At 43.3% G+C, this 15,399-nt stretch overlaps 1 protein-coding gene across 1 annotated transcript in view; it reads right to left on the reverse strand.

Annotated features, from left to right (window-relative positions):
• Positions 1–432: 432 nt before the first annotated feature.
• Positions 433–15,399, reverse strand: part of LOC109317324 (CUB and sushi domain-containing protein 3-like) — a 250,480-nt gene continuing 235,513 nt past the window's right edge. The window contains exons 12-14 of the mRNA XM_019545967.1: positions 4,673–4,789; positions 1,285–1,500; positions 433–692 (exon numbers count right to left, since the gene is read on the reverse strand). Coding sequence (XP_019401512.1) covers positions 466–692; positions 1,285–1,500; positions 4,673–4,789 — 560 coding nt within the window. The 3' untranslated portion in view covers positions 433–465. The remainder of the gene's footprint in view (positions 693–1,284; positions 1,501–4,672; positions 4,790–15,399) is intronic.

Consider the following 15,399-nt stretch of genomic DNA (forward strand, 5'->3'; position numbering starts at 1 on the left):
AAGTGGTGCTGGCTCCTAACCTGGGGGTCTTTAAGAAGAGGCTCGATGCCTACCTGGCTGGAGTCATTTGAACACAATTTTTCTCCTGCCCAGGCAGGGGGTCGGACTTGAAGATCTACAAGGTCCCTTCCAACCCTACTCCTATGAGTCTATGATCCAGAAGTTTACTTATGAATGAACGTGCCTTGTAGACATCCAATTTAGAAAACATTGGCCTAATTTGTACACCTATTTCTGAACCTAGTCACCAGAACAGAAGGAAACACCATCTCCTAAATGTGAAAATGTATCAAAAGATGTTTTTCACTTACTAATTGTGAAGTGTCTATGGTAGTATACATACTGAATACAGAATCAGGAAACTGAAGAAATTAAACTGAAGATATATGGAAAATGTAGAAGGTTTGTAAAAAGTGTGTTACCATGCTTATCCATGCTGTAAATCAGCAACTCCATGGACAATGACTACACATACAAGCAAATGAAAGCAGCTGACCACGTACCCACACACCTTGGCAGAGGTGCACTCCATACACGTCGGCCACCACCAAGACATATAATCTCCAAAGCTCCTTCTAGACGGTATCCAGATGAACAGGAGAATGTCAAAGTATCTCCCACCCCAAAGTTAAATCCTATTCTGTTACCAAACTGTGGAATCCCAGGGTCCTCACAAGGCTCCAGATTATATTCTGAAAACAAACAAAAAATCAATTTGAATACAATGAGAACAAATGCTTTCTACCTGGCAACTATATTTGTTATACAGACTAATATTTTACTGATCATCAGTAAAACTTTTAGCTCCAAACACAAAATGAGTGCACATACTGTACACTGGTGATTCATCTACATTTTAAATTCAAACTATTAAATTGTTCAGAGCGTTTGTAAGATGCATAGCACAGCATGGTTTATTATTCTTATTAGAGCTATAAATGTCTCAGGCACATAAAACAAACTAAAATAATTGTACAGCATAAAACAATGACAGATTTCCTCATGGGCTAAATTGGGATATTGCTACTTAAAATCGGGCTTAGTCTGAATTTATTTTTCCTCCCTCAATAATGTTCCTTACAGGTTACTGTCATATTCTTTACAGCATACTTTACATGTCTCAGCAGACATTTAATTTAGTTTCTGTTTAGTTTTACTTCCTGAGATACAAAAAAAAGTAATTTTATTATTTAAATAATAATACCACTTTAAGCCTTAAACCTCCCTTTTTATAAACAGTAAATTTTATTTGCTTTATATAAATGGATCATTTAATTCCCTTACCGGAGAAAGAAATGTTAAATCCTTCATATGATATTGAAAAATCTGAAATAAACCGCAACTGAGCTCTGAAATTTCCATAGAGACCAGCATTGATTGGTGAAGGAAGTTCTGAGCCAGTCAGACGTGCCAGTGGCTGTGTGAAACTGCCATTTTCTGTGATTAGTAGGTAGTCATGATGATCTTCCAAATGAAAGGTGTAAAAGGTAAACTGCACTCCTATTAGAAAAAAAATTAGACTTACCTATCATGTCATTAACACAAATGCAACTATACCATTGATTACATTCATGCATTTAATTACAAATGGTGGCTCAGAAAATTAAGCTTGTCCCATTTCCTTAAAAATGAATATCCTTCTAGAGTTTAATAGGCTTAAAATGCATTTCTAGCAGGTCCTCTGATTTCATTACTGCATTTTACTTCTGCCTCATAGCTACCAGATGTGGATATTTGGTTTGGATAATTTATGAAAACACAGTAATCTTTCCAGATAGAAATCAAATGATGTTTCCTTATCCACTTTAGTAATGATAAAAGTATTACAAAATGTTTTGTAATGTTACCGAATGGTGAAACAGGGCAGTATATCTTTTTCTCGCTAGCGTTACATGAAGGCAAAACATTTTGGCTCAGATATTCTGGTAGGGTAGAGGCTGGGTGTTGTGATGTGCATCCTGTTTAGCCTGATTTATAATAGAAGGTGATTGCATGGTTACCTATAGCAACTCTTTGGCCCAGGCAGTAAAAGTAATGTAAGTAATTTGTAACGGTTAACACATCAAGCTGCATACACGTAACACTAATTCATAGCAGAGGTGAAGTAGAAATCAGCCATGCAGAGATATCCATGGAGAAAAACTGCTCCTATGAAATGTTAAGACATTGACACACGTTACACTTAAGATGTAATGGGTTTATCACGCCTTAAGTAGTGACCTGGCTACACGTTAATTCAATAAATGGTGTTATAAAAACAAGAATAACTTATGTGTAATAACCTTGTTGTTGGTTCCTATCATACCTTTAACTGAACATATAGCCAGTGCTCCCAGCCTCCAGAGCACGCAGGTACACAGATGTGTGCTCTGGAGGCTAGGAACACTGGTCAACTGATTTGGGCTCCCCTGGCTGTGGGCTTTGATTAACTGATGGATCTCCTAGCCATGGAAATTCACAATACTCCCTACCCACTTGGCTGAGAGCTCTGATCACTATGTGCTGCAATTTCCATCAGTGATAGGATTTCTCAGCTGCAGTGGTGGCAGCACTATGGGCTCCCACAGCTGGCAGCTCCAATAGGCTAACAGGGCTTCCAGCCACTGGAGCAAAGATTACTGGTGCAAGAGGAACCCAGGATCATGTTCCCAGGATCCTCCTGCACTGACAATATGGTGTGATAGAATCTGATGCTTGATCCTACAGTTGCACCTCCTGTCATGCACATGTGGAATGACAGGAAGATTGATTGTTGGGATCATGCATCAGAACCCTTCACACCTTTTTTTAACATCTGCCATTGGCCTTAGTCAACAACTGCAAAATCACCATTAATACTGTAGCTTTTTTTTCTTTTTTCAATTTATTATTCCCTTGTTGAGGAAAAAATGCCATATTGATATTTCTGTTTTGGGGCAGCTTTTGAGGGAGGGGGATTGAGAGGAAGGAGGTTGTTTGACTACAGTTATGACAACAATAAAAACAGGAAAGAGAAAGAGGAAAAACCTAAAATTTAAAACCTGCAGAAATTAAGGATCTGCTAATACCACGACGTTTCCAATTTTTTTTTTTTTTTTGAATATAAAAGAAACAGAAGGAAATCAAGGAAAGATGGTGCTGGTGCAACAGCATCAGTTACAGAGGAAGAGAGGATGCTGCAACCCTTTCAGAATTAATTTATGCTTGGGAAGAGGCAGCTGATGAAATGACACAGTAGCAGCAAACTTAGTTGCAAGGTAAGATGCTAACTTCTTCCTGTCCATTTTCGGAGGAACATGAAACATTCCTAATACTTGCATGAACCAAAGTACAACAGCCACCCAGTATATTCACTCTTTTTCCTAGGTAAATAATAAAAATATATACATATTTACACACTTTCCTTTATAGCTGCAGTGATCCCCAACATCTTATTGGACGTCTGCATTATTCTCTGTACTCAAGTAAATTTTAAGACAATCAAGACTGGTACTCCTAATCTTGTTGCTACTGGTAACCCCTTTATCTTGGTTGCCTAACCAATAACAGAGTGCAATATCTAATGGCTCCAGTGTTGCTTCATTGCAAGTTCTTTCTAGTTGGCTGCCCTATTTAGATAAACATTTGCAGCTCATCTCTTGATTTTTTTTCTATATCACAAGTTCTTCTCTTGCCTATTTAACAGGAAACCACTATAAATTATTGTTTGCCACCATTAATTATTCTCTTAACAAAGGAAGTCTTAAGTAGAGATGGGAATAGGCCAGTTAAACAAAATGAACTAGATCATAATATGAGGAATGGAGGGATTTATTTGAAAAACATTACCAACAGTTTAAATACAGCCAAAGGGAAGCTTGAACATGTAGGATGGTAGTGTATTCTATACAGCAGCAACACTGAATAAAAATGTGGGGGTCAAGGATAGGTAACCAAGAATGCAAACTTCCAATACAACACTGTAGTGAAGAAAATTAATGCTATTCTTAGATATATGCACTTGACAGTATTAGGCCATGTGTAGACAAAATGAGGGCATGTGTGCACGAGACTTTAAAGTGTGCTAAATACTTTTGCACTGCTTTAACGGTGTTGGTGTTTGCACACCTTGGTGGCACATTGCGCATTAATTCCAGCTACTGTAGGAAATTTGGTGGAGTAATGTGCCTTGAATGACTTGGAGTGCAGCAAACTAAAACTCGTTCAAGGAATTTTAGTTTGCTGCCTCTACAGTCATGGAGTGAAGCACTGGGCTCTGTGCAGCTCCACAGTTCTGCAGGAAGCCCTACAGGCAGCAGCTCGGGAAAGCAGCTCCACCCAAGAGAAGTGGCAAGCCTGACCTCCCCCACATCCCAGAGCCTGTCTACTTGCCTGAGCTGCACAGGGGCCCAGTGCTTCCCTCCATGGCTGCAGTGCCTGTGGGTAGGTGCTGCGTAGGGGGGCACCACCCCTGACACGGAGGGAAACGCCATCCCAGCTAGCTACAGCCCAGGAACCGCTCTGTCTGCCGGCTGACAATATTGGGATTCTAATCCATTATCAAGACTCCTAGATGCTACCATAAGATACATGCATAAATATCTACAGTAAATATTCTAGCTCATCAATGCAAACATGATTTTGCATATGGAACATGACATACTGGATTGAAATAAATAAGGCTGAAATAAAAACAAAAATCTAAATCATTTACCTTTTCCATGGGTGACATCCACAGTCCATGTACAATTCAGTGAATTTGGATAAAGTTCAGGATAACCAGGTGATAAAATTGTTCCACTGGGTCCTCTAACATCTCCTCCACATAAAGCTAGGAATAATAAATGAACACATTAACACAATAAGCTATCGGATCCAGGCTGGATCAAGCTACATGGAACTTCCACTGCTCCCTGCTGCACATTGTAAGCACTTAGTGATGTAAAAGAGCTAAGAAGTCTATAAGCTCTGTTTAAAGTATGTTGTATTTGTGAGTTATTTAACTATTCTAGATGCAGCATATTTCTAATCGTAACCAATATTTACACAAACTGAAAGATAACATAATAATTTCATTGCTGACATTCTTTTATTACCAAGTATTGAAAAATTGGATTTCAAGTTATGCCAATTATTTTCAGATAATTCCTTCTGAAAAAAGCATCCTTCTTATAGAAAAAATAATAATTTCTATTTTCAGAATTAGTACTGGCACTAAAAAAATTTTTAAAAAATTATGTTTTCAATGGGGAGAGAAAAGAACTGATGGATAAGAAGTGACAGCTTAGAATGAAAAGATGAGCTCAAGATTCCTACTTGAATTAGTTAAAACCCCATTGTTTCATCCTAAAAATGTTTAGAGACCCTTTCAGAACTGGTCAGGGTCAGATGAAAGGAAGTAACACACACATTTCCATAAGTCCTAGTACCCTTTTTGTCCCGATAGTCTTTCCTTTAACTAAAACAGAGGGTAGTCACAATTCTCCACTAATTGAAGACAGACATGTGAATAGAAGACCAAACTATCTTCAAGACCATCCCTTCCAGGTCTTGTTACTAGAAAGTTCAAATAGCATACAGAAAAACTTTGTTCATTTGAAAAGCCGGGGAATTAAAAATACCAACTTCAAAATAAATGGGTTTGAATTATCCAAATTACTATGGGTACATAGAAACTTAGTTCACCCATATATAGACCTTACACTTAGATGCACCTAAGAAGGGTTAGGTCCATATAAGTGCAAAACTTTCCTGCCAACCTTGACCAAACCCCCCTGTGGACACATTAATCCCCAATCTCATCCCCGATCATGTCAAACTGCCCCCAGTCCTGCCAACACTGTCACTTACCTCTCTGCCCCCAGGGTCCCATTAACCTTTTTGTTACGTTAGCTAGATGGGTGGTGCTAGGTCTGAGGGACTCAATCCAGCTCTGCGGGGTTGTGCAGTCTAACCCTTAGCCATCTGTCTGGGGCAGTGATGGGACAGAGCAGCCCTGATCCGGGTGCATGAGCAGTGGAGACAGGATGGAGTTGCATGAAGCAGCCCTGATCCAGACATGTGGGGGAATGAAATGTGGTAAAGAAGAATGGTTGTAATCTGAATGCATGGAGAGCAGGGTAGAGTGGCGTGTCCCTGATCTGGATGCATTAGAGGATAGGTGGGGCAGATCAGTCCTAATCTGGATGCATAGTGGGCAGAAGGGACAGAGCAGCCCTGATCTGGGTATGCAGGGGGGTTAAATTATGGAGCAGCCCTGATCTGGATGAGTTCAGGGAAGAATCTCATCCCCAATCTAGATGTGTCTATGTGTGTGTTAGGGGGAAGGCGGGAGACAGAGTATTTTGGCCCAGATCTGGACAGAAGATGAGGCGGGAACAACCTGGCCTGATCTGGATGTGTGGTGTGTGGGCTCTGTCCTGATCCCTCTGTATGAGCAAGGGCCTGGGTGAGGCTTGATCCAGCCACATAGAGCTTCCACTGCTCCCTGTGCCATGTTTTCTTACCTGTGGGACTAGAAAATGGCTTCAAATGTCAAAGTAGCTGTCTTTTGAATTATCCATATCTTAAAGCATACAAAAAACTAACCTTTCAGCTGGGGAGTGATAATATCTTCAAAGTATGTTCAATATTTGAACTATCTGAGCTAACTAACAAGATTTTCCTGTATAGTGGCATTCACTATAGGGGGAGTGAAGGATAATATAAGTGCCCATCTTCCCTCAGAATATAAAATATGCACCTCTTCTGCCAATTGGCAATGGTGGTTTGTTAGCAGTTTTGGATATTGGATAGTTAGTAGTTTTACAATGACTAGTGCCTAGTCACTGGAAGATTATATGTTTTTTAAGTTTGAGTTTTCACTAGTCATCTGACCAGAGCAGTCCACTTTAATTGCACCCTCTCCCCATAAAAATCTTTATTTAAATCTCAGGTGAATGCATAGTAACTCCTGAGAGAAAAAAATTATACATGATTTTATCAGTGAGACGGTACTATACATTTTAGAAATATTATTTCACTTTTTATCAGGGGCATGCCCATGCACAATAGATGTTACTCTAAGCAGTAATTTTTTTACAGCAGTTTCTGAATTTACAGAATTCTCACAATATAACTCAGAAATATTATAAAGCAAGACATCAGTTTCCAAGGCAATTTATTAGGCTGCAAATTAAAGGTATTTATCCCTTTCTTTTTTCTTGGCCTAATTACATTTGGTATATAAGGATTATATTTAAGATGATCCCAGGATTTTAGAAAACAGTCAACTCTTTCCTTCTGTCACTAGATTTCATTTAACCAACATAGATTTTTTTTTCAGAAAAGCTGTTTGCAATTCTTAATTAACATTAACAGCTCTTCCAAATTAATTAACATGAAATCTCCCTTGTCAACCCCACATAATCAAACTCTCAGACAGTGTCCTTTCAGAATAATCTGTACTGGCTTCAATGATGGTTTCTCATAGTCTGCATTTTAATGTGAAAGAGAATTCAATACCACAGTTGCTAACAATAAGGTTTTCTCTTTGGTTCACTCTCATGGAAATCCCATACTTTAATGTGATTCCAAAACTAGTTCCAATATTTGGCACTGCAATTGCCTCAAGAAGCAACAGAGGCATATTTGTGTGTGTCTACACGTGTATGGAATCAAAGCAGCTGTACTGATCTTCCAGCGAAGTAATAACATTTGGGAGATTGAAGCCAAAATGTGGCTAGATACAGCAGGATTAGTGTCCAAACTTAGATTTGGTAACACTGAGATATTCCAGGGTGCAACTTGTCAGTGAACTTGGCACAGCTAGGCTTGTCTTCTATTTCACTATATATGTTGGGTAGAATCCAGTAGAATGCAGATTGATACAGGTTTTACTAGTGAGCAAGATCCATTAAGATGCAGGTTTTACCATTTTTCATAATTCCATGAAAAAGTAGCTAACCTACATATATTTAATGTAAGTAGCCAAAACTCAATAGTTAAACCAATGCTTAAGCCTCTTGTTGAACCAATGTCCAGAGTGAGGGGAAACACCCTAGGGAGTTTACCTGAAAACTCTTTCTCACTTTCCTTCACTGTAAGCTTAGTAAGAGGAAACAGGTAAAAGAGAACCAATTCAGGAGTAAGGTGCAGCAAGCAGGCCAGCTGACAGCAAAGTTTTCTAGGAAAGGTCTGCTTGGAAGGAGAGGCAGGAAGAAAGAGGTGGGGGATTAAGAGACCTAGAGAAAGGATTGCAGGAAGTCACAATGTTAGAGTCAATGCCACTTCCAGTTATTCTTCCTCTTTTTGTACCTGGGAGGTATCTATCCAGGCAGGACTGCTCACCTATCAAGGCTTCTACCAAGGTCCTAGTTTGGCACTGTGGAGATTGTAGCTTGCAAGTTTCTTCCTGTGACAGACATATAGGGGAATGCCTGCAATGTTAGCAGTGCCTCCTGGTAGTGTACCTCAGGAAGCAGACAAGAAAGCTACAGGAGGAGGTGGCAAGGCTCCAAAGCATCCTCTACCATGAAGACTTCATTGATTTAGTGGTAAGGAGATCTCCAGGACTGTGGAGGAAGGACTACCAGAGACAGAGCTAGAGAAAGAAGAGGAAGGTGGAAGCTGAAAGCTTATGACCTCTAGCAGCAAGCAGAAATCTTCATTTCCACCTGCAACAGTTTCCCTGGAGAAGAGATATGGAGTCCTAGCAAATGAGGATTAACATGTTCCATTGGTGGAAGGGTATCAGGCATCCCCAAGGTCTGGACCAGGCATCCTCAAGGGTGGGAGGATCGAGACCATTGCCACTAAGAGGAAGCAATGGGTGGTGGTGGTTGTGGTTAAAAACTCCCTTCTATGGGAACCTGGAGCCTAGAATAGAACCAAGTTCTCACAGAAGAGTTACTGAGATTCATCTGGCCCTCTTATGTGAGATCACCTGTGTGAGCACCAATGGTATTCCAGGGGTGACCCTGAGAAGATCAAAATGGGCAGATGAAATGGGTAGCTGATAACCTGATGGTGTTTAACACCAAAAAATTCAGGGTTCTCTACCCTGGGGGGAAAAACCTGCAGCATCCTCATAGGCTTAGCAGTGCTGCACTGGCTAGCACTACAGATGAAACAGACTTCGGGGTCATGACTGACCACAAGATGAACATGAGTCTTCAATGTGATGATGCAGTTAGTAAAGTAAGCAAAACGTTGGCTTGCATCCATAGATGTTTCTCAAGCAAATCTTTGGACGTCATTCTCCCATTGTACTTGGCCTTGGTGAGGCCACACCTAGAGTAGTGTGTCCAGTTTTGGGCTCCAGAATTCAAAAAGGATGTGGAGAAGCTTGAGAGAGTACAGAGGAGAGCCACGTACATGATCAGAGGTCTGGAAAACAGACCTTATGATGACAGGCTGAGAGCCATGGGACTCTTCAGCCAGGAAAAATGCAGGCTCGGGGTGATCTGGTGGATACCTATAAGTTTATCGGGGTGCTCATCAGGATCTGGGGGAACATCTCTTCACCAGAGCACCCCAAGAGATGACAAGATCGAACAGTCACAAACTCCGCTGCGACCGATTCAGGCTGGACATAAAGAAGAACTTCTTTACTGTCTGCACCCCCACGGTCTGGAATAGCCTGCCACCAGAGGTGGTTCAAGCACCTACACTGAACGCCTTTAAGACACATTTGGGTATTTATCTTGCTGGGATCCTATGATCCCTGCTGACTTCCTGCCTCTAGGGCAGGGGGCTGGACTCGATGATCCTTCAGGATCCCTTCCAGCCTGAATGTCTATGAAATCTATGAAAAGTGATTACAGGGCTCTGGGTGCAAAGGTGAAAGGGGCAGGGGCTCAGGTTTTCCCCTTGATCTTTTAAGTCAAAAGGAAGAGCCTGGGCAGGAGCTGATATATTCTGCAGATCAATGGATAGATGTGCAGGTGGTATCACCAAAAGGGCTTTGACCATGGGATATTGTTCCAAGAAGAAGGATTGCTAGGAATAGATGAGGTCCAACTGAAGAAGGGAGGGGGAATAACATTGCAGACAGGTTCACTAACCTAGTGAGGAGGACTTTAAATTATGTCTGTCAGAGGATGGAGACCACAGCCCTGAGGTAAGTGGAGAAGCATGGAACCTGGCGGAAGCACAAGCAGGAGGATGTAACAGGGGAGGCCTTCTCATTCTTCTTGAAAAAGTAGGCCAATTGGCTAACTACTTCAGCTAGCTATACATAAATGCACAGAGCCTGGGAAACAAGCACGAAGAACTGAAAGTCCTTGCAGTCATGGAACTATTCCAGTTATGGAAATTACTGGAATAACAGAGACTTAGTGTAATAGCGCACATGACTGGAGCACTGTCACAAATGAGTACAAACTATTCAGGAAGGACAGACAGGGAAGAAGAGGATGAGGAGTTGTGCTTTATGTAAAAGAGCTATATGATTGCTCAGAACACCAGTATGAAACAGGAGATAAGCCTGTTGAAAAATTCTGGGTTAGGGTTGGGGAGGGAGGGGAGGAGCAACAAGGGTGATGTTGTGACGGGTGTGTGCTATAGACCACCAGAACAGGAGGATGCCCACATAGATGACTTTATTCAAATAGCCTAGTGGAAGTTTGCAGATCACAGGCCCTGTTGCAAGTGTTGGAGAAAGCAACTAGGGGACATGTTCCTCTTGATCTTCTGCACACAAACAAGGAAGAATTGGTGGGGAATAAAGAACCAAATGGCATCTTGGGTAGCAGTGACCATGAAATGATTGAGTTCAGGACTCTGAGGTAAGAAAGGAAGGAATTTGACTTTTTAGCTATGTTATTCACGGGTTCAGGGTACACAAAGTTGGCCCTTCTGGGATCCAGGTCCAATATACAAAGTAAAGACAAACAAATTACCATCAAACTAAGAGCACCATGCCATTACATTCATAATATCACACCATGACAAACACCTTTGCTGTGTTACACATCATACCTAACATGCCGTTATATGGTCAGGACACCAGCCCTCTATAAAGAAATGATTCCTACCCTGCTCTATCCAATCATACACCTGACAACACCTTCCCACACAAAGAAAAAAGCAAAAAGCAGCCTGGTGAGGGCCCAGGGCACGGCACAAGCTGGGAGTAGCAGTCTGACACCAAGCCTGCCTGGTCACCCAAACTGGTGATGGTAATACATCAGAGCATGTATTAAAGACAGCTGTCCTCCACATGGCACAGTGCTCCCTCAAGGGCCCAGTGTCCCTCAAAGGTGGGCACTGTGCACTGGAGCACAGTGTGCTCAAATTCCAGTGAGAGGCGCACCCACACCAAAAATCCACAGGACACCATTTGAGCCAGTCCCAGCAAGCCAGATGCAGTGCCTCTTGAACGTGACTGTCTTGGCCTGACCCAGTAGAAAGTTGGCCGGGCAGATGGTGCCTTGCTCAGCGCCCCCGTACAGTTAGGAGCACGTGCAGGTGGTCTCTGAGAGGCTCCTGCCCAGCACCTGCAGCAGCGGCTTGTGGGCAACTAAGAGCAGCCAGAGGCGGGGACAGTCAAGGAAGGCATGAGAAAGTTTCTCCTCAATGCCCCCAGGGCAGAAGGGGCAGGCCATCAAGGTGGCTGGGTCAAAGTGGGATGCAAACATACCAGTGGCTAGCATGCTGTGCAGCAACTGCCACTGCAGGTTGCCGGTCTTGTAGGTGGTCATATCTCCTGGAGGAAGGTGATGGCCAGCTGCTTCTGGTGCAGGAGCATCAGGATGGCCTCCCATTCCACCAGATCTCAACAGCCATTGATGTAAAAGTGCAATGGTTGTAGCTGCCATGGGTATGGGACAGGAAGAGTGAGGTAAGGTGTAGGGGGAAGAGTGAGCACCCAAGAACAGAGCAAAAAAGCAGAGACAAGTTGGGGAAGGCCTATCATGCCCTACTCTACTCCAAGGACCCCCTCCCAGCCCCACTCATCTCTCACCCACTGTGTGAGCTTCTCCAGATGGAAAGCTGTTTGCCGAGTGTCTAGATCCTATTACATAAGTTTGGCCACAGCTCTGGCAGCCTTGACAGAGAGTTTAGGATCTGCGCACCACTGGGTGATGCACCCTGCTACATTCTTCTGTCCTTTAGTCTGTTTCAAAGAGGCCAGGAGACCCCCATAGTTGGGGCCAACCCAGGGGGGTCTGCCAACATGGGCTGGACATTTCTGACAGAAGCACGGTGTGGCTGCACGCCTGGTGGGAGCTCACCCACAAATGCAGTATCTACACCCTCAAGGCAGGCTATGGTGCCTCTCATTGTCCTGTGAGGTCCCCTTTACTTTCCTCTCTTTGTTCCTCTTCTTCCTAGTGGCAGGTGGCCCACCCTTCATAGGGGATGGGCCAGACTACTCCTGGCCCCTCTCCCCAGGGCCAGCTGCCTCAGACAAGGCTGCAGTGGAGGGCAGCTGGAAGGAGGTCTGAGCCCCATCATCCAACAGGGCCTTGGCGCCACAGCCATTGGCCACCCAGCCTCCTCATCCAGGGTGGTCAGGGTAGGCAGGGTGAAAGTGGAGGCATCAGCCTCTCCACCTGGTGGGGCCTCTGCACTGGGGGGGGGTGGACACCATAAGGGAAAAGGGTAAGGGAGAGAGCTGGGGAGTAGTCCCAGCCCCTCCACTGGATGGTACTCTCACACCAAACACCCCACCCTCAGATGGAACAGGGGTGAAACAAGGTTGGGAAGAGCTCCCAGCCTCCCTGGGTGGGGCCTGCATCCCAGAATTGGATGCGCCATCAGTTGGTGCTACTGCAGTCACTGATGTTCTGGCCACTTTCACCCATGGGCACTGGGCTGCTAGGTGGGAAGAGCTACCACACTGGAAATATGTGGTCTCCCCTAAGGGAAGAATAAATCATAAACCTCAGCCCTTCAAACATGAGGCTCAAGGAGTGAAGCAGAGATAGCAGGCCCTCCCTGAAGAGCATGAAAACCTGCGTTTGAAAAGGCAGGACATACTTTAGCTTTGGGCCCTTACTTCCAATCATCAGTCAGTTAAAGGGACTCATAGGAACCTCATAGGGCTCAGGTTCCTTGGCCAGTTGGTCACCTGTGGGGGCATGTTGGAAATCACCACTCTCACTGCCTGCATGCCTAGGGGCATGACAAAATAGTGTATGCCCATAATGTCCAGGCCCTCTGCACAAATCCTGTTGACCAGGGTGGAAGCGCTCAGGTAAATCACTGGGACTGTGTTAACACGAGTTGCATAGTGCATGTTATGCTGTCCCAGGAAACCAGCTAGGGCACCTACGCAGACCTCAACCCTGACATAGGGAGGGATGTGAACCCTCAAGCCATGGGTAAGGGTGAGGTCTTAGAGGCATCCCCATGCCAGCTGCTGGGTGTAGGAGCAGCCATTTCTGGTAGGACAAGGCTAATGTCAAAATCCAAGGCTAAGGGAATGAAGAAACAGTTTTGTATATTAACTACAAAGATAAGTGTTTGGGAATGAGGCAAAAAAAGACGAAACTAAAAAGTTAAGTTTCTGGAGGGGAGGGGAGAAGGGAGAAAATGAAAGTGCCAGGAAGGGGTTTATAGTGGTTAGGAATAAAGCAGAAACAGAAAAGAAAAGAAAAGGGGGGATTAAGATCACCCCTCAAAAGGCAAGATACATAAAAAGATAACTCCCCGCAACAGACAAGCAGAAAAGAAAGGAAGAAATATAAAGAAACAGTAAGAAAAAAGCTGTAAAGTAGCAACTTGCAGACAAAGAAACTGGAAGAAAGGGGGAGGGGACAAAAAGAGGAGAAAAAGAAGAAAAAACACTGCAAAAATCTAAGAAAAAGATCAGAAAGGGAGATAAACAGAAGCAAAAGACCTTTAGATAGGAAAAAGAAGAGATAGGAAGCCAGGGAATCTTACATTCAGGATCGCCCCACACAGCTCCAAGTGAGACTAGTCCAAAGTGTCCAAAGCAGGAGGAAGGAAGGAAGGAGAGCAATAAAGACTTCAGAAAATTAGGCTTTGACTGATTCAGGGAACAGAAGGGCAGGATCCCCTGAGAGGCCAGTCTGTGGGGAAAAGGACTCCAGGAAACCTGGTTGTATTTTAAAGAAATTTTACTGAGGTAACAGGAACAAACCATCCCAAATGAGCAGGAAGACTAGCAAGTATGACTAGCATGACTTCACAGGGAACTCTTCAGTGAGATAAAACACAAAAATCCAAGCTTACAGGAAATGGAAACATGGGTAAACAATGAAGGAGGAGTATAAGAGTATTGCTCAGGCAGGCATGAATTAAATCAGGAAGGCCAAAGCACAACTGGAGCTGCAGCTAGCAAGGGTCATGAAAGGTAATGAGAAGGGTTTCTACAAAGATGTCAGCAACTAGAAAGATCAGGGAAAGTATGTGTCCCTTACTAAATAAGGGAGGCAACCTAGAGACAGATGACACAGAAAAAGCTGAAGTATTCAATGCATTTTTTACCTCAGTCTTCACAGGCAAGGTAAATGCCCAGACTACTGCACTTGGTAGCACTGTCTGGGGAAGAGGTGAGCAGCTAATGATGGTGAAAGAACAGGTTAGGGACTATTTAGAAAAGCTGGATGTGTACAAGCCCATGGGGCTGGACACGATACACCCAAAGGTGCTGAGAGAGTTGGCCAATGTGATTGTAGAGCCCCTGGTCATTATCCATGAAAACTCAAGGTGGTTGGAATTGGTCCAGGGTGATTGGAAAAGGGCAAATATTTAAGAAAGGGAAGAAGATGGATCTGGGGAACTACAGACTGGGCAGTATCACCTGTGTCACTGGAAGAATCATGGAGTAGGTCCTCAAGGAATCTATTTCTAAGCACTTGGAAGAGAAGAAGGTGATTAGGAAGAGTCTGTGTGGATTCACCAAGGGCAATTCATGCCTGACCAACCTGATTGCCTTCCTATGATGAGGTGACTAGCTCTGTGGATGCAGGAACAGAAATGAATGTGAGACACCTTGACTTTAGCAAAGTTTTTGTTATGGTCTCCTACAACATTCTTGTAGGCAAACTAAGGAAGTACAGGTTGGATGAATGGACTGTACGGTGGGCATAAAACTGGCTACTTGTGAGGCTTAAAGGCTTACTAGTAAAACACTGGAACAGGTTACCCAGAGAGTTTGTGGAATCTTCATCCTTAGAGGTTTCTAAGACTTGGGTAAACAAAATATTGGCTGGGATTATATAGTTGGAGATGGTCCTGCTTTGAGCAGGGGGTTTCACTAGATGACCACCTGAGGTACTTTCCAAACCTAAATTTTCAATGATCAGCTTGGAAATTCCATTTCTAATACACTTTATACTATGCTGGAACAATCCATAAATGTTAGCAGCTGGCTCATGAGAGCTCTTGTACTTAATCATCACCCCTCCAATGCACCATCTCTTGAATAATCCAGCACCAACATTTCCTTTTTAGGCACCATAATCACTATCCAGAGTGGTAAAATATAGA

The sequence above is a fragment of the Crocodylus porosus genome, unplaced genomic scaffold (assembly GCF_001723895.1).
Source record: "Crocodylus porosus isolate Cpor-Errol unplaced genomic scaffold, CroPor_comp1, whole genome shotgun sequence".
Classification (NCBI taxonomy): domain Eukaryota; kingdom Metazoa; phylum Chordata; order Crocodylia; family Crocodylidae; genus Crocodylus; species Crocodylus porosus.